Genomic DNA, 26,895 nt, shown 5'->3' on the forward strand with positions numbered 1-26,895 from the left:
TAAAGTAACTACAACAACAATAAAAACAGAGTTATTTAAAGACATCAGAGAGCAACCAAAGCAGCCAGGATTGGTGGGCCCAACATACCAGACAGAAGAGAAATGTACTGGGCTGAGCTCTCCATGCACTGTTGTTCCGTTCTCCAGCAATACCAAGTGCTGGCAGAGATGTGGACCAACAAAAACTCTCACACACTGATGGTAATATAAATTGGTACAACCACTTTTGAAAAGAAGTTTGGCAGTATATACTAAGTTGAATTACTACACACCTTATGACCCAGCAATTTCACTCCCAGATATTGCACCTAAGAGAAATTAGTGTTTATGTCCAACACAAGACATGTTCAAGGATGTCTGTGGCAGCATTATTCATAATATCCCTAAACTAGAAACAACTAAAATATCCATCAACATTGGAAAGGATAAATAAAATATGGTCTATTCATACAATGAATGGAATAGTATATGAAAAGGAAAAAGGAACAAAACTCCTATTACACATGAAAATATGATAAATATCATGCATATAATGTTGAGTAAAAGAAGCCAGACAAAAACTATATACTTTATGATTCCATTTATATAAAATTTGAAGATAGATAAAACTAGCTATGGTGATAGAAGTTAAAATAGTGGTTACATTTAGGGATAGTTAATGACTTGGAGGGGGCATGAGGTAGGCTTCTGGGGTGTTGGTATGTTCTATATCTTGATCTAGGTGGTGGTTACATGGTTTGTTTGACTTGTAAAAAATGCATTGAGTTATACCCTTAAGATTTGTGCATTTTATTATATACACTTAAAAAAATCTCTTTAAAAGATAATAGACTTTAACAGATTATTTAATGAAAATGCAGTAAAAGTGTACAGATTATTACTTATGTGGAAGCAAAATGTATGACAACAATACTACAAAGAATTGAAGGGAAGTAAATATTAATATGCTGTTGTAAATTTCTTATATTATACACGAAATGGTACATTATCACTTGAAAGTAAACTATGTTAAATTAAATATGCATACTATAAACCCTAAACCAACCACCAAAAGAAACCAATTATAGCTAGTAACCCAATAAAGTAGATAAGGTTGAATCGTAAAACATGCTCAATTAATTAAAGCCAGAAAAATAAGAAAAAGGGACAAAGAACAGATTTAAATCCAACCATATCAATAATTACATTAAATATAAATAGTCTAGGCATACCAATTAAAAGGCAGAGATTGTCAGGCTGAATAAAAAAGCAAGACTCAACTAAATTCTGCTTACAAGAAACTCACCTTAAATATCAAGATACAAATAAGCTGATTGTAACAGGATAAAAAAGATATATTATGCTAACACTAATCAAAAGAAAGATGACTATATTATCAAAGGAGATTTCAGAGCAACGAATATTACCAGTAAGAAGGCAGATCATTTCACAATGATGAAGGGCCGATTCAGTAGGAGAACATAACAATTCTAAATGTTTACACACCTGATAGAACTTCAAAATGCATAAAGAAAAAATGACAGAACTGGAAGGAGAAATACACAAATATACAATTATAGTGGGAGATTACAATACCCCTCTCTCAATAATTAATAGAACAAATAAGCAGAAAATCAGTTAGGCTACAGATAATTTCAATAACACTGTTAGCCAATTACAACTGCTTGAAGTCAATTATATTTATAGAACACTCCACACAAGAACAACAGACTACACATTTTTCCCCAAGTTTACTCCAAACATTTACCAAGAATTGACCATATTCTGTGCCATAAGTCTCAATAAGTTTAAAATAATTCAAATCATACAAAGTATGTTTTCTAACCACAATGGAATTAGAAATCAGTAGCAGAAAAATACCTAGAACATCTTCAAATATTTGGAAATTAAATAAAGCATTTCTAAATATTCATAGGTCAAAAAGAAAATTAGAAAGCATTCTGAACTGAATGTAAATGAAAGCCCAAAATATCAAAATGTGTGGGACAAAGCTAAAGCTTACTCCTTGCTTAGAGTAAGGGATATAGCAATGACAGAAAAGGTCCTACCCTTAGGAAGCTTTACATACCGTTGTGCCCAGGGCCCTTCTAAGCTTGACTTATTAGTACTGTCTATTGACTTTTCTCCTTATTATATCCCTGACTTCTCTCAAAAATGAGAAAATAATTTGTGAGTTTCTACCATCTGCCAGGCACATGGTAGGCCTTCTGCTTATACAATCTCTTTTAACCATTGTCACACTGTGAGATGGGTGTCATTTCCATTTTATAGATAAGGACATGGAGAGACAGAGAAATGAACTTGTCCATGATCCCATAACTAGAGAGTAGCAGAACCAGGTTTCAAATGCAGACCTTCTCGCCTCCAAAGCTTAAGATCCTCCCATCCCGTCAAACTGTCTAGGATCACACAGTTATTCCTGCGACAAGAGGTTCTTTTCCTTGCAGACAAAATCACAAGCAGGCGCCAAGTCCCAATGGATGAAAACAGCTGTTCACCAAAGGTTCTGTTTTGTGTTATTAATTCATTTAAAAGGAAATTTGGTTTCTAACCAGCATTAATGTCATATCCATGCTCAAGAAGAGAGAAAAAATGAGTCTTGAAGTTGAAAAGTGTTGGCTTCACTGCATCAAATGTGCTGCTGGCCCACAGTCTGCCAGATCCAACTTCTGCCCCAGGTGGGCTCTCCCTATCCTTCAGACTGGTCATTGGAGGCCCAGAGGGGGATTCCAACCTCCACCCTGTCTCCATCATGAATGGAGCTGGGGGGAAGACCTTTCTACTTTGTTTCCACTGTGACAAGAACTCATTACAATGGATACAGCAATTACTACAAAATGAAGAACAAATAACAAATGTGAACTCAGAGCACTGACAGATGAGAGAGACGGCTGCTCAGGCTTCCAGTGCTAACCCGTGTCATCACTGATGAGCCTCACACTGGGAGCCATCCTTTCCATGCCTTGGCCCCAACTGGAGGATACCAGGACCACCCCCCAACCAATTCAGTTTTTTTAACAAAGGTAGGTAGTATAGCCTAAAAGTCAAGAGGATTCAATGGGATCTTATTGTTATTACCACTACTACATCCTAAATGTATTAGACAAATAACAAACATTAGCCTGTTCTAGCTCACAGGAGACAGGAGTGAAGAGTATTGGCATGATGCCTGGGTTTCTGGAGTTTATAATCCAGGAGGAAGACAGGCTTTGAACAACTAATTACTCAAACTTTAAGAAGTCATAATATTTCAGTATTGTGAAAAGTGCTATGTACAAGAAGTAGTAGGTGGCTATGAGAGGGTAAATAAGGGGGAGCAGCATTACCCTTAAGTTCTAACAGCTCATCATCTCCTGAGAGAAGAGCAGACCATTCCAGGCAGAGCATGCAGCCTGTGGGGAGGCCCTAGATGAGAGAGAAAACCAGGGAGGCTGTGGCACCCACGCAAAGGTGGGCTGGAGCAGAAGAAAGCTGAGAGGTCTACTGCTGGCCCATCTCCCAGAGCCTGGCGGACTGCATGAAGGAGGTGGATCTGCATCCTAGGAGCAGAGGAGAGCCACAGAGGGCTCTAAGCAGGGCAGGGATGTGGTCAGACTTTGGATTTAGAAAGATGTCTCTGGCTCCAAAGAGGAGGCTGGGGGATGGGATTAAATGTGGGGAGAAGTGAAAAGGCTGCTACCATCATTCAGAGGAGAGGCGGCAGTGCCTTAGTCCAGGATGGTACAGTGGAGGGGAATGGTCTGAGAAAACTGCCCAGCATGTGACCTGAGACAGGGGTTTTAATGATGTCAGTGAAACCAATCTCCTCTTTACAAATGACTGCCTACTGGCAACACTCTTCTCTTCTCCCAGGGCCAAACACTGTGATTCCAAGGAGCAGCAAAGACACACTGGGTTTGTCCAACATCCAACACTGACCTCGGCGTTCTGGAATGCCTGCTTCTTCAGAGCAGGCAAACAGTATCCAGACAAAAGGCCAGAGGGTCAGTTCCTGAACCCACAGGCAGTGTTTTCCTGAACTGCAATGTGTCATGTGGCCCAGAGGAAATTGTAGACTTCTGCAGGGAGTCTTCCATTCCTGCAAGCCAGCCTTTCTGCAAACCAGAAAGAGACCCTACAGATGCTAGTCAAGTCACACTCTGAGGTCTCAAACTCCAGCCTGATGCCAGAAAGGGTGAAATCAAATCACTCTAGAGTAAGTGCCCCACAGGGACTTGTAAAACGCCTCCTTTGTCCCAACATGTGTTAATGCTGCTCCCACCACCTCATTCTAACCAGATCTGCCTTTTTCTTAAAACACAATTTAGCAGTTTCCTTCTAAGGCCACTGACAGTGAGGAAGAGAGACAAAGATCAGTAGGCTCTCCTTTCCTTCTCCCCAGAACACCCCACACCAAAAGTCGTATTAAATTTTGCTAAATATATCATCTGTCTTTCAAGGGGTTATTCATTCTGCCTGAAATTCCCTTTCCAATACCCCCCATCTCCCGAGTCACCAATATTATAGGACCCCCTTTAGTCTCCAGGGCCCAGTGCTAATGTTCCAACTCCAAGGCAGAGCAAGGCTCCCACTAGATGTTTGCAGGACCCTCAGGGCACCATGATGTAAGTCTTGTGCTAGACTTCTAGAACCAAGTGAGCATAACCCTCTTTTCCTCCCTGGTGCTTCCAAAGTCCTCTGGGAGGAAAGCCAAGGAAGGAGGCCTGCCTGTGTGTGTAAGTGATAAGAGAGAGAAAAGACAAGAAAAGGAACCAACTACAAAGAAATGTCAAATTTTAACCAGTAGTCTACTGGTTAGTAGTTATATTGATATTATTACTTTTAAACTATTTAATATATATATATATTTAATATATATATATATATATGAGAGGATAATGCAAAAAAGTAATTATTTAATGTTGTTAGGAACCAAAATTGTCAGTGTGAAATAAAATATATAAACATTAAGGGAATTAAGTAACGACTCATTAATGTTAGATCTGGATTGGAAAGATCAATATTGTATTAATGAGATTTCTACAAGATAATGTGGTATAATAAACCACCCTCAAATCTCAGATGCTTACAACAACATTTATTTCACATTCATAGGTTTGTAGAGTGATACAGCTCAGCTGATCTCTGCTGAGTTCACTTGGGCTTGTTTGGGTTAGCATGGAATCCAGGCTGTAGGTCAGCTCAGGTCATCTGTAATATCCTCACCTGAGGACTGAGGATAATCAAGCAATAGATTGCAGTACACCATAGGGAGTGGAAGTTCCAAGAGGGCTGGTGGAAGTCTGCCACACCCCCTACCATTTCAGCTCAGTATCTGCACATTGCCAGTCCTACCCATGTTCTACTGGCCCAACCAAGTCACAGAGCCAGGCCCAAAGTCAATAGGATGGGGAAATATACAGTACCCACAGCGAAGCTATGACGAGGATGAAAAGGAAAGGAAGGATTGTGAAGAAACAGAACCATCTACCCTGACTATGAACTCATGACTTCTTGCTTTTACAACATAATGTTTACTCAGTTCTGTCCACCAAAAAGGTCCAAAAGCAATGGCAACCCAGTAGCATTGAGAAGCCCTCACCCAGATGGTGGTTCCTAATAATTCTCTACTAAAAGAAACCAGCACCCCTGAAGGAATCCCTGATTCCAGGTCTGCAGCAAGAAACGTAGAACATGACGCTTGATATCTTGTTAGGCAAAAAGCAAGGAAGCTACCAAAAAGTAATGGGATCATATTAAAAGAATACAGGAAACAACATGAAAGAGCTTCCATTGGTCAAAGACAGGAAAATTTATGCATCAAAAAGAACAGTGACTACAACAGATTGAAATACACAATATACATAAAAATCCATAAGTTCATTATGATCCCGAGAGAGAGAGATGGGGTAGGTGGGGGGAGAGGAAAGATGGGAGAGAGAGAGGAAGGAGAAAGAAGAGAGGGAAAAGAGATAGAAGACAGGAAAGTGAGAGAAGAGAGAAAGGAGAGGGAAAAAAGAGAGAAGAGAGACTGCTCACCAAAAACAAAACAAAGCAAAACACACACAAGTCACCATTAAAGATAAGTGGGACACCAACTGCTTACTCTGATCGTTGATAATTAAAAGGAAATGATTAAGTATTTACTCTGCCTTTTGTGTATATGTAGCCCTAGTTGATGAGGAAAAATTCTTAAGAATTTCAGCTATAAATGTAGAGGAATGATAGAATTAGAAAAGTTACCATTTTGCTACCCCTAATAAAAACTCACTTCAGGCAAAGATTATCAATAGATGAAATCATTAGATAAAAGTCATATGGGGAACTTTACAATGAAAGGATGAGACAGTCACCACCTGATCCCACTGACCAATCTCCATATGACAAAGAGGAGGACAACCGGATGTCTGCCATTGTGATGTGATACAAAGTACCCAGCACCACATATGAAATATTCTTCTCAACAAGATTGAACCAAAATCCAATCCAGCCTTTCAGATCAACTTCCAGTTGAAAGAAAACGTAGGGCACAGGTAAATAAGCCATCAAGAGGAAGCAGAGTATTCATAATGTATAATATTATACAGTGCAACTAACCTGACCTTCAACAAGTTAAGGGCATAGAGAAGGGAGGAAGGTGAACTGCACTAGAATAAAAAGGGATTGGAGAAATATAACAACCAAATGCCATGTGCAGGCCCTATAAATTGGTACAACTACTACTGTTTTTTGTTTGTTTTCAAGACGATTGGGGAAATATGAAATTCTACCACTTAGATCCCAAGGAATTATTGCTAATTTTGTTAGGTATCATAATGCCATTGTGGTTATGTTAGGGAATAGCTACATCCAAAGCTTGAAGAAGGGAAATAAAAGGATGTCAGGCATTTCACTTCAAAGATTTCTGGAAATAAATATAAAGAAAAAAGAGGTAAATGAAGAAAATATGGCAACATCTTAATAACTACTGGATATGGGTAACAGGTACATGAGGATTCATTTTACCACTTTTCATATATATATGGAAAAAAGAAATATATATATATATATTTGGGAGGTTTTTTTGCAGCTGGCTGGTACAGGGATCCAAATCCTTGACCTTCTTGACCTTCTACACATATTCTTTTAAAATTTTTAACAATAAGAAATTTTTTAAAAGAATAAGACAGAAAGGCAGAGGAACTGAGAGGCAGAAAAATGGGAGAACAAAAGGGTAGGGGGCTGAGGAGAGAAGGCATTGATCCTAGGGTGAGCCAGAGACAGATGCAAAGTGGTACTGGTGGGTGACACCAATGGTCACAGCAAGAAAAATCATACTAATAGTAGCTATAAACTCTGAACTCCTATTGCCAGGGTTCATACCTTGCTCCCATCACTTCCTTGCTGTGACAAGTTACTCAGGCACTTACATTACCTCTCCATGCTTAAGCATCTCCATCTATAAATGGAGTGATAACTGCACTTCCCAGGGTGAACTGAGGATTAAATGAGGTAACACAGGTAAAGCTTTCAATGATTTAGCACACACCTGGTACATGCCACACATTCAAAAATGGTTCTCATTAAGTTTTACTAGGTTCCAGCCTCTGTGCTAAGTACTTTACATGCATTTTCTCATTTAATTCTCCAAATAACCCTCTGAGGGAGGTACTTTTCCATCCCCATTCTATGGATGAGGAAATTGAAACTCAGAGAGGTGAAGTGATTTACCCAAGGTCACATGGTGGTTACTGGCAGAGCCAGAATTACTAAAGGTCTGGAATCAACTACCTGAATTTGGATTTTTTTTTTTTTTAATTTTATTTTGTCGATATGCATTGTGGCTGATTATTGCTCCCCATCACCAAAACCTCCCTCCCTTCTCCCTCCCCCTCTCCCCCCCAACAATATCCTTTCTGTTTGCTTGTCGTATCAACTTCAAGTAATTGTGGTTGTTATATCTTCTTCCCCCCCCCGGTTTTGTGTGTGTGTGTGTGTGTGTGTGTGTGTGTGTGTGAATTTATATATTAATTTTTAGCTCCCACCAATAAGTGAGAACATGTGGTATTTCTCTTTCTGTGCCTGACTTGTTTCACTTAATATAATTCTCTCAAGGTCCATCCATGTTGTTGCAAATGGCAGTATTTCATTCGTTTTTATAGCTGAGTAGTATTCCATTGTGTAGATGTACCACATTTTCCGTATCCACTCATCTGATGATGGACATTTGGGCTGGTTCCAACTCTTGGCTATTGTAAAGAGTGCTGCGATGAACATTGGGGAACAGGTATACCTTCGACTTGATGATTTCCATTCCTCTGGGTATATTCCCAACAGTGGGATGGCTGGGTCGTATGGTAGATCTATCTGCAATTGTTTGAGGAATCTCCATACCATTTTCCATAGAGGCTGCACCATTTTGCAGTCCCACCAACAATGTATGAGAGTTCCTTTTTCTCCGCAACCTCGCCAGCATTTATCGTTCAGGGTCTTTTGGATTTTAGCCATCCTAACTGGGGTTAGATGGTATCTCAATGTGGTTTTGATTTGCATTTCCCGGATGCTGAGTGATGTTGAGCATGTTTTCATATGTCTGTTGGCCATTTGTATATCTTCCTTAGAGAAATGCCTACTTAGCTCTTTTGCCCATTTTTTAATTGGGTTGCTTGTTTTCTTCTTGTAAAGTTGTTTGAGTTCCTTATATATTCTGGATATTAATCCTTTGTCAGATGTATATTTTGCAAATATTTTCTCCCACTCTGTTGGTTGTCTTTTAACTCTTTTAATTGTTTCTTTTGCTGTGCAGAAGCTTTTTCGTTTGATATAATCCCATTTGTTCATTTTTCCTTTGGTTGCCCCTGCTTTTGGGGTCGTATTCATGAAGTCTGTGCCCAGTCCTATTTCCTGAAGTGTTTCTCCTATGTTTTCTTTAAGAAGTTTTATTGTTTCAGGGTGTATATTTAAAGCCTTAATCCATTTTGAGTTGATTTTAGTATACGGTGAGAGGTATGGATCTAGTTTCATTCTCCTGCATATGGATATCCAGTTATCCCAGCACCATTTGCTGAAGAGGCAGTCCCTTCCCCAGTGAATAGGCTTGGTGCCTTTGTCAAAGATCAGATGGAAGTAAGTGTGTGGGTTGATTTCTGGATTCTCTATTCTATTCCATTGGTCAGTGTGTCTGTTTTTATGCCAGTACCATACTGTTTTGGTTATTATAGCTTTGTAGTATAGCTTAAAGTCAGGTAGTGTTATGCCTCCAGCTTTATTTTTTTTTTGCTCAGCATTGCTTTGGCTATGCGTGGTCTTTTATTGTTCCATATAAATGTCTGGATAGTTTTTTCCATTTCTGAGAAAAATGTCTTTGGAATTTTGATGGGGATTGCATTGAATTTGTATACACTTTGGGTAGTATGGACATTTTCACTATGTTGATTCTTCCAATCCAAGAGCATGGGATATCTTTCCATCTTCTTGTATCCTCTCTAATTTCTCTCAGCAGTGGTTTGTAGTTCTCATTATAGAGATTTTTCACCTCCTTGGTTAACTCAATTCCTAAGTATTTTATTTTTTTGGTGGCTATTGTAAATGGGCAGGCTTTCTTGATTTCTCTTTCTGCATGTTCACTATTGGAGAAAAGAAATGCTACTGATTTTTGTGTGTTGATTTTGTATCCTGCTACTGTGCTGAAATCATTTATCAATTCCAAGAGTTTTTTTGTAGAGGTTTTAGGCTGTTCGATATATAGGATCATGTCATCTGCAAACAGGGACAGTTTGACTTCATCTTTTCCAATTTGGATGCCCTTTATTTCCTTCTCTTCTCTGATTGCTCTGGCTAGTACTTCCAACACTATATTGAATAGGAGTGGTGAGAGTGGGCATCCTTGTCTAGTTCCTGTTCTTAAAGGAAAAGCTTTCAGCTTTTCCCCATTCAGGATGATATTGGCAGTGGGTTTGGCATATATGGCTTTAATTATGTTGAGATACTTTCCCTCTATACCTAACTTATAGAGGGTCTTTGTCATGAATGAGTGCTGTACTTTATCAAATGCTTTTTCAGCATCTACAGAGATGATCATATGGTCCTTGTGTTTGAGTTTATTAATATAGTGTATCACATTTATTGATTTGCGTATGTTGAACCAACCTTGCATCCCTGGGATGAATCCCACTTGATCGTGATGAATAATTTTACGTATGTGTTGCTGTATTCTGTTTGCTAGTATTTTAGTGAGGATTTTTGCATCTATTATCTTTACCTGGTTTTGGTATCAGGATGATGTTTGCTTCATAGAATGAGTTTGGGAGATTTGCGTCCGTTTCAATCTTTTCGAATAGTTTGTAAAGAATCGGTGTCAATTCCTCTCTGAATGTTTGGTAAAATTCTGCTGTGAATCCATCTGGTCCTGGGCTTTTCTTTGTTGGGAGCCTTCTGATAACAGCTTCAATCTCCTTTATTGTTATTGGTCTGTTCAAATTTTCCACGTCTTCATGGTTCAGTTTTGGGAGCTTATGTGTGTCCAGAAATTTATCCATTTCCTCCAGATTTTCAAATTTGTTGGCATATAGTTGTTTATAGTAGTCTCGAATGATTCCTTGAATTTCAGATGAATCAGTTGTAATATCGCCTTTTTCATTTCTAATTTTTGTTATTTGAGTCTTCTCTCTTCTTTTTTTTGTTAGCCATGCTAATGGTTTGTCAATTTTATTTATCTTTTCAAAAAACCAACTTTTGATTCGTTGATCTTTTGAATTGTTTTTTGGTTTTCAATTTCATACAGTTCTGCTCTGATCTTAATGATTTCTTTCCGTCTGCTAACTTTAGGTTTGGATTGTTCTTGTTTTTCTAGTTCTTTAAGGTGAAGTGTTAGGTTGTTCACTTGCCATCTTTCCATACTTCTGAAGTGAGCGTTTAATGCAATAAGTTTCCCCCTCAATACTGCTTTTGCAGTATCCCACAGGTTTTGGTATGATGTATCATTGTTTTCATTAGTTTCAATAAATTTTTTGATTTCCTGCTTGATTTCTTCTTGAACCCATATGTCATTAAGTAGAATGCTGTTTAATTTCCATGTGTTTGTATAGTTTCCAGAGTTTCATTTGTTATTAATTTCTAGTTTTAATCCATTGTGGTCTGAGAAGATACATGGGATAATTCCAATTTTTTTGAATTTATTGAGACTTGATTTGTGACCTAATATGTGATCTTTCCTGGAGAATGATCCATGTGCTGATGAGAAGAATGAATATTCTGAGGTTGTTGGGTGGAATGTTCTGTAGATATCTGCCAATTCCAATTGGTCTAGAGTCTTGTTTAGATCTTGTGTTTCTCTACTGATTCTTTGCCTAGATGATCGGTCTAATATTGACAGTGGGGTGTTCAGGTCCCCTGCTATTATGGTATTAGTGTCTATTTCCTTTTTTAGGTCTAATAGAGTTTGTTTTATAAATCTGGCTGCTCCAACACTGGGTGAGTACATATTTATGATTGTTATGTCTTCTTGATGGATCAGTCCTTTTATCATTAAGTAGTGTCCCTCATTGTCTCTTTTTATGGTTTTTAGTTTAAAGTCTATTTTGTCAGATATAAGAATAGCTACTCCAGCTCGTTTTTCTTTTCTGTTTGCATGGTAAATCTTTTTCCATCCTTTCGCTCTTAGTCTGTGTGAATCTTTATGGGTGAGGTGGGTCTCTTGTAGGCAGCAAATAGTTGGGTCCTCCTTTTTGATCCAGTCAGCCAGTCTGTGTCTTTTGATTGGGGAATTTAAGCCTTTTACATTAAGAGTTGTTATTGAAAGGTGTTGATTTATTCCTAGCATTTTATTGGTTGTTTGGTTGTCTTAGGTGTCTTTTGTTCCTTGCTTTCTGATTTACAGTTTGGTTTCTGTGTTTGTTGGTTCCTTAGGTTGTAGATAGCGTTTTTGTTTGTTTGTTTTCTCTTCATGAATGCCATTTTTATTATACTAGTGGGTTTTGATTTTTCTTGGGTTTTTATGGCGGTGGTAGTTATTTTTCAGGAACCAAACCCAGTACTCCCTTGAGGATTTCTTGTAAGGGTGGTCGTGTGGTAGTGAACTCCCGCAGTTTTTGTTTGTCTGAGAAATATACTATTTGCCCTTCATTTCGGAAGGATAGCCTTGCAGGGTAGAGTATTCTTGGCTGCCAATCTTTGTCTTTTAGTATTTTGAATATATCATCCCATTCCTTTCTAGCTTTTAGGGTTTGTGATGAAAAGTCTGATGTTAGCCTGATTGGGGCTCCCTTATAGGTGATTTGACGCTTCTCTCTTGCAGCTTTTAAGATTCTCTCTTTGTCTCTGAGTTTTGCCAATCTGACTATGACATGTCTTGGAGAAGGCCTTTTTGGGTTGAATACATTTGGAGATCATTGAGCTTCCTGGATCTGAAGATCTGTGATTTTTCCTATACTTGGGAAGTTTTCTGCCACTATTTTGTTGAATATGTTTTCAATGGAATCTCCATTTTCCTCCCCTTCTGGAATACCCATGACTTGGATATTTGAGCGCTTAAGGTTGTCTGATATCTCTCTGAGATTTTCTTCAATGTCCTTGATTCTTTTTTCTTTCTTTTTGTCTGCTTGTGTTATTTCAAACAGCCCATCTTCAAGTTCAGAGGTTCTCTCTTCAACTTCGACAAGCCTGCTGGTTAAACTCTCCGTTGTGTTTTTTATTTCACTGAATAACTTCTTCAGTTCAGCAAGTTCTGCTACAGTTTTTTTCAGGACATTGATTTCCTTGTACATTTCCTCTTTCAGATCCTGTATACTTTTCCTCATTTCATCATGATGTCTAGCTGAGTTTTCTTGTATCTCATTCAGTTTCCTTAGAATTATCACTCCAAATTCCTTGTCAGTCATTTCAAGGGCTTCTTGTTCTATAGGATCTAGAGTTTGAGATTTATTAACTTTTGGTGGTGTACTTTCTTGATTTTTTGTATTTCTGGTATCTTTTTTTTGGTGTTTATTCATTGTGGCAGGGGGTTTCACAGTCCACCGGTTTGAGACTAATGACTAACTAGGATGTTGCTGTGGTTGCCAATTTCGTATGGCTCCCTCCGTGACTGCTCAGTTGGCCTCTAGTGCCTTGTGTGTGTGGTTGCCTCGGGTCTTGGGCTTCTCTGGGGAGCCACCTTTCTGGTCAGCTTGGACTCTGCTGGGCTGGAGGATCACGTACCACAGGGTGTGTGATCTCTGTTGAGTTTTCACTTCCTGTGCAGGACTTCTCCCTGTTCCATGTGCTCTGGCCCAGGCTGTTGGATCATGCAGTGGCGACCCCATAGGGTGTGTGGTTTCTGTCGAGTCTCCGCCTCCCTGGCCGCACGTCTTCCCACTCTGTGCGCACTGTGCTGGGCTAGGGCGTGTCTTCTGCAACCCTCGTCTATCAGCTGGGCCTTCAAGACCCTGCTCGGCACCGCCTTGCCCAGGAAGTCTGCCAGGTTTCTGGTAGCACAGACGACCGGTCGCTCTGGGTGCCTTTGTAGCACTGTGTAGATCTTTCTCGGGACTTGTTCACCTTTGTATCCCCCCGGCATAGACCGAATCTAGTGCCCACCTGCAGCCAGCTCTCTGGCAGGTTCAAGCGGACCTGGGAACTCTCCTACCACACTATTCCCAACCAAAAATTCGTTAGGCTTTTTTCCGAACTGGTGGCCGCAGAGATGGTATCTGCCTCCCAGTAACAGGAAGTTTACCAGGGGCCGGAGTCCAGGGTGTGGTGGAGTGACAGTCAGCCCGCCCGTACTTCCTTGCCCTCCCGACACTTGCCGGGGATGCTCCACGCCACCAGCCCCGCCAGAGAACCGCGGAGGGAGTGGGAGGGGAGGCCGGCCCGCAGGCTCCGGAAAGCCCTGTGCCGGGCCAAGCAAGTGGGAAGGCTCAGTGACGGCCGAGCCGGGCGGAGCTGCCAGCACCTGGGAAAATGGAGTCAGCCCCGGGGCATTGAGTGAACTGGTGATGCAGGCGGGAGCCGGGTGGGCGTCAGCCCCCCGAACAGAGCTGGGCCAGGGGTCACTCACAGTGCTGTGCCAGGTCGGGTGCTCACTCTCTGCCTCTGGTTTGTCGCCTTCCCTGTTCTCGGCCGCTGCCGCCTCGGGCTGTTCAGTCGTGGCGCAGCTCGGGCGCTCCCAGGAATCTTCTTTAATGCCGGCCCGAAACCTTGAATCCTGAATAGGGCAGCTGGCCGCCTTCAGCGTGGCCCCGGCCTCCGGGATCCTGGCTGCATCCACAGCAGCCCTGGCGCCGTGTTCCCTGTTTCGAGACTCACTTTTGCAGCTGAATTTGGACTTCTGACCTTAGAGCCTATGCCTAAACCTATGCAATCAGACTCTCCAAGGATGAAACCTGGGCATCTGAATTTTTTTTTTTTTTTTTTTTTTTTTACGTAAGTCCCCAACTGATTCTGATGCATAACTAGGCTGAAAGGCACTAGTCCACTGGTTTCCCAGGTCACCCGGAACACCCATCTTACTATTAGATGCTGGTCTCTGCTTCTTGGAAAGTCTTGCCTACATCAAACTTACAATTTTCCCTTATTCACCCGCTTCCAATTCTGGGGTGGTCCAGCCACAATATGGCAGGCATCCCCAAGAGGAAAACTTCCAGTTTTTAGTCTGCTAACAATAATAACAGCAAAAAAGCTGTGGCAGCTCCCAAGATCCTTCTTTTAATGTCAATGAGATTTTGACAATGAGGAAAAAAACTCTTCCATTTTTAGCTAACAAGTTATAGAACCAAGACATTCAAGTGTGGGGTTTCTCCAGATACCTAAAAGCAATTAGTTCTGAATCCTCACTCTGCATCACAATCACCTGGTAAACTTTTACAAAATAGGCCTGATTAGGTTCCAGACCCCAACCCAGAGATTCAGATTCAATGGTCTAGGGTGGGGTCTGGGCACCTCACGTTTCAAAGGTTGTATAGGTAATTCTCATGTGCAGCTACAACTGAGAACCTGCTCCAAGAGATAATCGAAAGCGAAACATCTCCATTTTGACATCTTGTCACAACTTGATAAAAGATATGCAGAAACAAGATATGCATCGATGAGGCACCTTCCAAACTGGGGAAAAGTCTTGGTCTGGCTGAGAACCTGCTCCAAGAGATAATCGAAAGTGAAACATCTCCATTTTGACATCTTGTCACAACTTGATAAAAGATATGCAGAAACAAGATATGCATCGATGAGGCACCTTCCAAACTGGGGAAAAGTCTTGGTCTGGCCCAAGATGTGCCTCTGAAGAGGAAGAAGCTGCCACCCTCTTCCCTCCTACCATCAGCCTGGGCAGTGGTCCCAGTGTCCTGGGCACATGCAGGTTCAGGGACTACAGCAGGCTGGGCTGCCCTCCTTGATGTTCAGGATAAAGAATAAAGACCCAGATGTCTAAACTGCTCCAGATCAAAGCTAAAGCAGAGAACGTGATCAGAAATAGCTTCATCTGAGAACTAAGGCAACCATCACACAACTACTCCCCCGAAAGGCCCTAAGAGGTAGTGAGTTGTTGTTTTTAATTAGAAAGAATGGATCATTTCACATTAGAAAACAGAAAAATTTTGGAAGTTAGCCAATTCAAAAAAGCAAACACAGCTCTGCTCCCCAAACCTAATGAACACAACACACACACACATACACATCATCATTGCCACATAAACGCTGAGTACACCTAGTGGTACTAGTTTCTTCCTAATTTATAGTAGATTAGATGCCAGCTCTCAGAAGGCAGGCACATTTTCTCTGGCTTTGTATTAGGATATGCTGTCTTTCTCAAAGTCTGAACAGTCACTGTACTGTAAGAAGAAGAGCATTAAATTAAGAGCATTCTAGAATTTACACCATGGTTGCAGCGGACACTTTTTGACGTATCTCCGCACCTACACCCCTCTTTTCTGAAATCTGCACATCACTCACAAGGCGGGGTGTGTCCTTCAGCCATGACTGCTCGTCTTGACCACATACTCTTGGCCTTAGGTGACTGGACCAGCCCTGGATGCAAGACTAGGCTGGGCTGGACTGAAAGCTGCTGGTCACAGTCTAGGATGGTGGCTTAAATGGGGATCAGGTAAAGGTGGGCTCTTTGTGGAGGCCAAGTTGGATCACATGTGCAGATGGGAAAGAAGGCAGGAGAGAGGAAGAGAGTGAAAAGCAGAGGCAGGAAGCAGGGAATGCCTGTGTCCTGGGTGGCTCTCCAGGCTGCCTGAACTCCAAGCCCACAAAGTCTGGAAAGTGCCCCTTTATCCCTGTAATAAATTCCTCTTCTGCCTATTCAACTACTTTGAAATGAATTTCTGTTACTTGCTAAAGAAAAAAAGAACCCTGAGTAAAATAACTAAAGCCTTGTTATCAACTTCCAGACAGGTCCAGAAATTTATTTTTAAAGATCAAAATCAACTTTTTTCCCTTTATTGAATATGCCATTTCTAAAAATGTACAAATGCTTTTAAAGTAAATATATATGTGTTTTGCTGTGGCAACTGGTTTCAAAAACAGAAACAAGGCAACCACCAGAATTTGGGATCAACAAAAAGAAAGCTCTCTAGAAAAATGTTCCCTCTCATCCCCTTCTTGACAGTGAACATTGTCAGTAGGAGGAGCCTAAGAAAAGGAATTAGTGTGTCAAGGCCCAACACTCATCACGGAGGCCTGTGGGAACCAACTGTGGGCCCCGCCAGAGTGGGTCAGACAGGTGATGTTCTCTGGAGAACCCAAACAGCTGGCTCAAAGAATGAGCACTGTCAAGAATGGAACAGGGTTTATATGGATAACATTCATTTAATAGAGACTTCAATAGAGAAACCAAGTCACTCTAACAGCAGCTAACTAAATCCTCTCTTCCTAGTCACAGCATTTATAGAAGAGTATAAGGACAAAGTACAGACCTCCGGCTGGATGGCTTTAAACACGGGTATGTCCATTAATGTAATCTGGCTCTGCAATAAAAGAGAATCAATATTAGAATATACTGTTCATCAAAGATAATTGTCATGTTACTTTAGATCTATATACAGTAATACATGTTCATAAAAGTTATATTTTCCCCTTTGAAATAAAAAAACAAGATAGAATAGAGTTAAAAATTGGGTAAATTACTGAAGTGCTTACTCTCCCATCCTTTCGCTCCATAAATCTTGATCCACACCCTTCTTTCTTGAATGTGAGATGAACTTTCAATTAAAGCATTGATAATAGTTGTTTGGAGGGTAGACTAAAAGTAAGGGGAACATTTTTATTTTGGAAATTTTGTACTATTTGGATTTTTCTCTCAAATACAAATTACTTTTGTAATTTTAAAAAGTTGTAGACACAATATTAAAAATTGGAATACTAAACAGAGACACTACTATTCTTAATTTAAATTTGTTTTAAAATTGTGGCTTAAAGAAATTATACTCTTCTTCATATGCCTCTCCTAAATTATACAGTAGGGTGCTTATTCAAGATGCGTCCACAGACCAGTGTGGGGCCAGAAACTGTTTATTCCGCCAGCCCACGATGAGATACATACAAAAGCTGAGAGCAAGCATTTGGAACTTTTACAGCAATTCGATATGGCAACATAATTCTATTGCGTTTTTTTTAAGTATCAGTCCTCAACAAATTGGAAATGAAAAAAACTGGTCCTTCACCACAGCCAGTTTAAGAGGTAGAAATGTCATCAATAGAAAAAAACACACATCAGGTTAAAAGGCTGGGCCCATTGTTAGAAGTTCATCTGGTGACAGTAAGAGAAAACATCATTGCTGACAATTTTTCAGGCCAAGGCATGGACTGAGTTGACATCACATAACCCACCTACCTCCACATGTCACATAGGATGCCAAATGACAGTTAACAGTGCCTCTGTGACAGGCCAGGGAAACGAGAGATGAGGGCCTTTGGATGACTATTAATGTGAGAAGACACCCTGCCCACTGAACACAAGGTCATCTGGGATGACAGGATGCAGTGGAACAAACCTAGGCTCTGGACTCTACATGACTTGGGTGTATGTGTATCTGGATACTGTCACTTAATAGCAATATTCTCTTTGGCACACGACTTAACCTCTCCCAGTCTCAAACAGCTGGCTCAAAGAATGAGCACTGTTGAGAATGGAACAGAATTTAAATTGATAACATACATTTATAGAGACTTCAAGAGAGAAACAAAGTCACTCTAACAGTGGCTGACTAAATCCCCTCCTCCCAGCAGCAGCATTAATACCACATCTAGAAAATGGTGACAGTAATCCCTGCCTTACAGGATCTTGATGAAAAGTCAAGACAAGAGGTGCAGAATGCCTGGCACTCAGCAGATCCTCAATGAATATACAAATGTGTGTGTGTGCATGTTTGTGTTTAGCAAAAGGGAAGTCACATAGATGGGCATATATACTGGCATGTGAATTTACAGTTCTTGACCCATACATAAGTCAGGGAATAAGGAACCATTAATTTGATTGAATATCCATACACTGAAGTTGTTCTAGAGAAAATTAAGAGAAGGCTTTTACATTGAGCCAGAAAAAGCCTTATGTCAAGAATACATCGGAGAAAAATGGCAATACACACGGTGTCACCTGTGACCACTATCCAAGGCTTAGATACAGAATTGTGGTCAGCTGTCAGGACAATTCAAAGGTGGTCCAAGGTCACTGGGTTCCTCAGAAGCACAGGATGCAGGCCAAAGCATACCATTTTCAGGGCTGAGCAAGAGAGGGAAATGAGCAGGTGGCGTCAGTGGACAGCCTCTCTGTTCCCTCCCAGAGGCTAATGCTCCTTATAGGCAAAGAGGGGAAGAGCTGCTACTAATGGAAGGTTGGCCAAGAGATGGTGAATAGCACAAGGAATAAGAAAGCACTTGAGGAGAATCCAAGCTCTTCCACCTCTGGGCTCCACTCACTAGTGGCAAGGGGGCATGTGACATCAGTGTAACATAGTTCTGGCTCTCATAATTGGGGTGTTGAGTGGCTAGTAAGCCCTGAAGGCCTACAGGCCCATGTCTGGCCTAGAGCTAAGGCCCCAGAGCTACAGCATAGGCAGTGCAAACAGACTGGCATTTCTTCTGCTAGACCCATCAAGTTTGTTAGCCAAGTGCTCCTTATATTTGGATTAATTCTGCCATCCTAGGGAACAGAAAGGCCTTGTGAAAACAGGAGATTTGAGCCCAAAGCTCAGAGGGCCTTGGAAATCTCCCCTGTAGTTCAAGTTAACTCCCCATCCGGGAAAACCGGCAGGATGTTTGCAATGTCATTTAGGAAAAGAACCAAAAGTCTGCTAATGTGAAAATGAGAAAACCTCCTTTCCATCCTGCCATCAGTTCTAAGATTTGCTACTGAATTTCCAAATGGCTTATTAAAATAGTGACCTTACATTTCATTTTTTTTTTTTTTTTTGAATGTCCCAAGTTTCAAATATTCTGATCTCTGCCATGATCGTAAGTCAGAAAATGTGTTCAGGTATTTTATTCAAAACAAACAACAATAGAGGTAACCAGACTTAATATAGACTACTTGGTCCAAAACACATACTCAGAGTTTTCAGAAGAATCTCTCCCATTTCTATCCTCTCAGCTTTGACCAAAAAAGATGCAGTGTCCAGAGTGAGAATATATGAATATAAGATACTTAGGTGAAAATCATCAGATTATAAATTTCATGACATTTTATTATAAGCCAAACACATGTTAAAATGGTTGTTGATCAGCAATCCTTCCCTGGAAGTTTGAACTCTCCAATGCAGTTAATTTTACTAGGAAAGGAGGGTATGAATATGGGTGGGGACTTGAGGGGCAAGGTCAGGTCCTGTCACACTTCACACCCAGCTCTCAGGACCATCTTGGGAACCTGCCCCTCCCTTAGGAGAGGTGCCCTGGCTTTCCTAGGGATGTGTTACAGCCTCCAACAGAAACACGAGACAGCAAGTCTCCCACTCTTTCCAAGCAGCATATTTCCCATAGTGGGATTGAACACGAACAATTGTAAGTCTTTTCCTTATTTTGGGAAATAAAACCTTAGTTCAAGATGTCTAGTCAAGCTAGTCACCTGGCAATGCCTTTTTTAATCCTAGTCCCTTCTCCCATCTCCTCCTTCCTCCTAGTCTAGGGCTTCCTAAAAATTCAGGCTTTTCAGGGAAATGGCTAATCTCCACACATTACAAAACACTTCTGTAAGTTTTGCAGACTGGAGAGACTACCAGAGCACTTCACAATATGGCCTTAAAGAAAAAAGTGGTAGTATGTGGATAAATGAAAGCTACTTGGTTAGCCAAAAAGGAGAAAAAAAAGTTTATTGCATATTTTGAACACAGTACAAGGGGTCTTCAAAAGTTCATGGAAAGATCTACATTATCTTTCAATTCTATTTTTCCATGAACTTTTTGAAATATCCTTGTATTTCTCCACTCTAATGGTAGCTGACTAAATGCTCTCTTCCCAGCCACAGCCTTAGTTAGCATAAGGGCCTTCCAGACCCCAAATAAACAAACCAAAAAAAGCTGTCGGCAAATCAATGATGTGTCTTATAATAGATGATACCTTAAAATTTGCATTTAGATCATTCCACTATGGCATGACCAGGAAAGCTCACAAAACAAAAAGTAATCAGCTCTGAAGATGTTTCAACTCCCAGAGCCACAGGAAGCACATGTCTGGCAATTTTAGAATCCTGGTCAGGGAAATGCAAATTAAATAGATGATACCATTGGTCATCCATCAGTGCCATCACGACTGATGGGCCCGTGAACTGTTCCATTCTTTTTGTAAAGTCATCTAGCAGTAACTAATTAACTCATTAAACTTTTTAAATTTTCCATTTTTTAAAAATATCAAACCTACAAAAAGTTGCAAAGATAGTATGATGAACTCTCATAACCCTTCACCTAGCTTCACTAATTATTACCATTTGCCCCATTTGCCCCATTTGCATTATATCTATGTACATAATTACACACGCATATTTTTTCGGAACCATTTGAGAGTAAAATGCAGACATTATGACTCTTCACACCTAAGTACTTTACTGTGTATTTCCTAAGAACAAGATCATCTTCTTACATAATGGTAAATTTATGGTAAAATTATTGTATTCAGGAAATTTATCATTGATACAACAGTACTGTCTAACATACAGTTCACATTCAAAATTTGCTAATTATCCCAACACTGCTTTTTTCTTGACCCTGAATCTTCCACTACATTTGCATATTACCTCCTGAAAAGTGAAATGAGCATACTGTTGACACACAATCCTTATGAATACAGAAAGAAAAGCACTGGTATATAAGGAGACTTTATAAATAGATTTAGATGACATAATACAGATGTAGATGCAGACATAATATAGATGTTTACTGTACCATTATTTGTAATAGCAAAAATCTGGAAACAAGCTGAAAGGACATCAAAAGGGACTTGGTGAAAAAATGATGGTACATCCAGATACTGGAATATTATGCAGCTATGAAAAAAACAAGTTGCAGCATTACTTTTTGCTCTGTTTTCATGCACTGGGGGAGTAGAAGGTCTAAGGTACAGTTGCAGAGCACCCCTGATGAAAAGTGAGGACATGTGAAATGATATTAACCTTCTCATTATAAAATAACACACATTTGCAGAAAACCACATTAACAAATGCATGGTTCAATGAATTATTATGAGATGAACACCTTTTAGTCACCACTCAGGTCAAGAAATAACCACCCCAACTGATGGATGAACAGATAAACAAAATGTGGTATATACAAACAATGGAATATCACTTAGTTTTAGAAAGGAAGGAAATTCTGACACATGCTACAACATGGATGAACCTTGAAGATATTATGCTAAGTAAAATAAGCCAGTCATAAAAAGACAAATACTATATGAATCCACTTATGTGAGGTACCTAGAGTAGTCAAAGCATAGAAACAGAACATAGACTGGTGGTGGTTGCTAGGGGTTAGCAGGAGGGGATGGGGAGTTGCTTCAGTTTTGCAAGATGAAAACAGTTCTGGAGATTGGCTGCATAACAATGTGAATATACTGAACACTACTGAACTGTACACTTAAAAATGGTTAAGACAGTAAATTTTACGTTATGTATATTTTATCACAATTTTTAAAAGAAGAGCCACTCCAGAAGTTCCTCCATGTGCCATGACCCAATCACAAGTCCCTCCCTCCCACCAAAAGTAGCCACTATCTTGACTTTCTTCAAGTTTCTTTATAATTTTATCTCCCAAGTGTGTATCTACAGGCATCACAGTATAGTCTTGTCCACTTTTTAAAAAATGTGATATGTACATTTAATATCTCTTAATCTACAAGTATTCTCTCCATTCTTTTATATTCCTTATAATGCCTCTGTTGAAGAATCCAGGCCATTTGATCTACACAGTTCTCCACACTCACGGAGAAGATCAATACGTTCTTCTGTCCTTGGTATTTCCTGAAAATCAGCAGCTGGACCCAGATGCTTGATCAGACACAAGTTTGATCCCTTGGGTAAGACTGGAGCTGGTGGTGAGCTATTTCATCAGGAGGCACATAACGTCTCTCCTTTTGTGATGTAGCGGCTGTTGATGCTTGCTGTTCAGATCTGTTCATTCGCTGGGGTTACAAAATGATGATGTTCCAATTCTATCATTTCTTTTCCATTTATTAACTGAACTAATTCAATAAAGACACACTTTCCCTCATCTAATATTTAGTTACCCAGAATAGCTAAAATGTGAAAGGCAGGACAAATACTTAATTCTTTCACAAATTTATCTATTTTTAAGATAATAAGTTGGTCCCTTGTCATCTTCCAGAGGTGACCCATTGTTTGACGGATTTCAATCAACTGCAATTATTTGCATTTTGAAGTTCAACTTGTCCCATAATTGGGCAGTAGGAGCTTCTTCTAGCTGGTTCCTGAGTCTTTTGATATGAACCCCATAGTCTCTGACAGCTCCCTCACTGATGCTGGGAAAATGTAGCAGGCTCATCTTGAACATTTCCTGTCCCAGGCTTGGAATCCACCAGTTCTCCAGGAAGCCCTGGATTCTTTTAGTGAGAAATGACATTCAAGACCATAATCTGGAATTACAGTTTCAAGTATATGTTCAGTTCCCTTACCTTTTTACTCCCTGCTTTTGGGGATTCCTATTATCTACATGTTGAATCTGCTTTGCCTATCATCAATATTTGTCATTTTTTTTCATTGTCTTATCTCTTGCCTCTTTTATTTTGATATGAAACAGTTAACTCCCTTGAGGGCTTTTCTGTTATTTTTATCTGTTCTTGTGCTCCTTCTAGTTCAATTTTCATTTCCAAAAAATTTTTCTTTTATTTTCAATTCTTTCTTAAGTTCTGTTACCTCATTTCTCAGATTCTTCTATTTTTGATTTACACTGTTCATGTCTTACAGCATGATCTTAATGTCTCTTACTCTTGAAATAGTTACAGTTTTTATCTATTTTGCGGCATGTTTTTCTGGCATGCTTTCATTGTCTACAGGGATTCTCTTCTCTTTTTTTCTTATAATAACTTTGAATGAGATTTGGCATCAATAATTTCCTATTGCTTATTTTTATGTAAAAGTAGTTTTCCTGAGCTTTAGAGGGGAACATCATTCAGAGTACCTTTTCTAACTTCACATAGCTTTCTTTTAGGTTGCTTTTATGTAGAGTTCAAAAACATGGCAGTTGCTTTTTGAGATTCCACACATATACAGTACACACACATACATGCACACTTTTTAGATCTTCTTTTCCCTTTGCCGTAACTGTACCTATCCTGATCATTTTGATTCTACTCCCATACTGAATTTCTCTTATGTATGGAGCCTAGTCCTAAAAGGGAGCCCTGGTTGTTTGTTTAAAGACAGCAGCTACTCCATAGATCCCTTCTAACCACCCATTATTTGAGTAGTCAAATCCCTCCCAATTTCAGCTGCTGTTCTCACATTGACCCACTGAATTTTCTAGTGAATACCTGTTGGCAATTTGGGAATTCTCCTAGTCTCAAGTTTGTAAAATACCCTACTATGTATTCTTGCTCTCTCCTCTAAAGAAAATGATACTCAGAAGGTCTTGTGGATGTTGGTGGTATGTCCCCAGCCACTCGTATTTTGGAGTAGATGGGAATAACTTGTCACCTAATTTTATTGTAAATGTTGTTCATGGATTTCAGGGTTTTCTATCTAGTTGTTCTGATGTTGTTTGTGTGGGAGGGGGGGAACAGTGGCGGGAGGGATTCAGAGAGAATAAAAAACTATGCTACTTCCACCAACATCTTTCCAGAAGCACTGAAATGATTTTTAAGGGACTTTTATGTCTGGGTTTTTTATTTCTTTCATATTATTAGACAGGAAACTAAAATGCCAGGTGGTCTGGTTCAATTCTGATACCTGGCAACTCCCAACACTTCTGCAGAGCCAAAGACTCCAGGATACCTGGTTTTACATATAAGCTTAAGACTACTGGCGCCAGCAGAGGCAGCCGAAGTTCTAGCACTGCACCCTCAAATCGGTCTTCTCTATAGTCTTCTCAGCCTTAGAAAACTGGCCTAGGTCAGGCCAACCAATGTCCTAGAGCTGAGGCTAGAAAACCAGGACCAGTGTCTCACCAACAAGACCTGTTAGGCAATGTTTTTCTACAATGCAGCTGAACTCTGCCATTCCATGTGGTGAACTGCTATAAAGGGATTTTTAAGCCTCATTATTGCTTCATTCCTTTTGTGAAGCTAAAAAATACAACTTTAAAAAATACAGCAAGTAAACATATGCAAATAGAATATAGAAGTTAGGCCATTAGCCTTTAATGTCCATGAAGTCTTTTCAAGAAGAGGCAGTACAGCTTTGTGTTTAAAAATGAAGACTCTATTGTTGCACTGTCTAATATGGTAGCCACTAGCCATATATGGCTATTGAGAATCTGAAGTGTTACTAGCACTGTACATGTAAAATACAAATTGGATTTTGAAGGCTTAGTTTGAAAAAAAAAAAAGAATAATATAAAGTATCTCAATAATTTATGTTGCTTACATATTGAAATGATACTATTTTAGATATACAAAGTTAAATAAAATATATTATTAAAAATAATTTCACCTCTTTTTCTTTAATATGGCTACTGAAAAGTTTAAAATTGCATATGTGGCTTGAATTATATTTCCACTGGATAGCTCTGATCTAGAGTGTCAGACAGTACCTACTATCCGAATGAAGAGGTGATTTTACTCTCTAAGCATTGACTTACTCATCAGTGAATTCAGAACAAAAATTATACCTAATATATAAGGCTGTTGTGAAAAGTAAATTAGATAAGGCATGTAAAACATTTAACACAAGACCTAGACATAGTGGTGTTCAAAAATGGAAGCTGCTCTTATTATTAGCTCCCAGAATTAGGTGAATAATTAGGAGACGAGGGTTTCAGACCTAGCTTTGCCAATACCTGGCTATGTGACCCATATAAAAGTGAATTTCCTGGATCCTTAGTTTTTTTTATCAGAAAATCAGGAGCAAATGATAATCTTCATCAGCTGTTGTGAGGATTGAATTATTTTAGTCAACATGTATTTATTGAGCACTTACTATGAGCTAGGCATATTTTGGGCACTGGGGAGAAAGCAATGAACAAATCAGATAAAGTTCCAGTCCTCAGTGAATTTATATTCCAGTGGAGGAGATATGCAACAAAAAATTATTATTATATAATATAAAGTTGGGTACTAATAAGAGTTATGAAGAAAAATGGACCAGGCTAAGCAAAGAGATAGTGATGGGGAAATGCTACTTTAGCCCAGTGACAGTCCTCTCTGAGAACTGACATTTGAACAGTGACTGAGCACACCTCTGGAGAAGAGCCATTAGGACTGAAGGAAGAATGAGGCAGGAGGATGCTGGATGAGTCTGGGAAAGAGAAAGCTGATGTATAGCTGGAGGGCAAGGTGATAGGGGCAGGAGAGGGAGGCTTGGCCAGACCATGGAGGGCTCTGGAAGCTCAAGAGGAACTCTGGGTCTCATTCTAGCAGGAGGAAGCCACTAGAGAGTTTTAAGCAGGTTTTAAAAGGATCCCTCAGCCATACTGGAGATGATGCCTGTGCCGGGCTCAGCACACCATGGCACAAAGTATATGTGAGAGCCAATGATGCCGGAGCAATGAAACAGGGCCTGGTTGGCTCACGTGGCATCTGGAGGACACGAAGCCTCTTATACATCAAAGGGGATAGGGAAGAAATGGGCATGGATCTGGAGAGAAATGTAGCCTTTGGAGAACACTCAGAATCGGGCTTGAAGTTACTCCAGAGCCAATACTCCCCCTACCCTCAAAGTGCAACAGGAGGAAACTAAGTCACGGCACAACAAAGAGCCAACTCTGCTCCACCACAAGGGACAGTCCCTTGATCAGATCAGCAGCAACACACTGATTAAAGAAAAAACAATTTGTTTTAATTTATAATTTTTAAAACTGCCCAAATTATATTGTCTATCATTGTAGAAAATGGTCCTTATAAAAATGTAGACAATTTGTTTACAAATAAACAAAAAGAAGACAAACTAAATTCCAATTACCTGGAATTTACAACCAGAAATTACAGCAACTAATAGGTTTGGCTATATATATCCAGATATTTATGAATATGTAAACAAATCTAGGCCTTATGCAAATATATATGTGTGTGTATTGTACATGCTTTCTAAAAATGGAATTATGCTTCATAAATTGTGCTATAATCTGCTTCTTCCACTTACTATTCATATACACAAGGGTATTTTAAAAAGTTCATGGAAAAATGGAATTCAAAGATGGTGCAAATCTTTCCATGAACTTTTTGAAGACCCCTCACACTGTATGCCTTCTATGGTGGTTAACCTCTAGAGTGACAGCATCCTTTTCAATGCTGCATGGTACTTCATCAAGGATGTACCATACTTCATTCAACACTCCCCTATTGTTGGGTAGATAGGATGTTTCC

At 39.8% G+C, this 26,895-nt stretch overlaps 1 protein-coding gene across 6 annotated transcripts in view; it reads right to left on the reverse strand.

The window, feature by feature from the left end:
• The window catches only part of RALGPS1 (Ral GEF with PH domain and SH3 binding motif 1), a 313,809-nt gene that overhangs the window by 239,426 nt on the left and 47,488 nt on the right, over positions 1 to 26,895 (reverse strand). For all 6 annotated transcript variants that reach the window (XM_063081606.1, XM_063081607.1, XM_063081604.1 and 3 more), the window contains exon 4: positions 16,851 to 16,901. In XM_063081606.1, the coding sequence (XP_062937676.1) occupies positions 16,851 to 16,901 (51 nt within the window). The remainder of the gene's footprint in view (positions 1 to 16,850; positions 16,902 to 26,895) is intronic.

Source organism: Cynocephalus volans, chromosome 17, assembly GCF_027409185.1.
Source record: "Cynocephalus volans isolate mCynVol1 chromosome 17, mCynVol1.pri, whole genome shotgun sequence".
Lineage (NCBI taxonomy): Eukaryota > Metazoa > Chordata > Mammalia > Dermoptera > Cynocephalidae > Cynocephalus > Cynocephalus volans.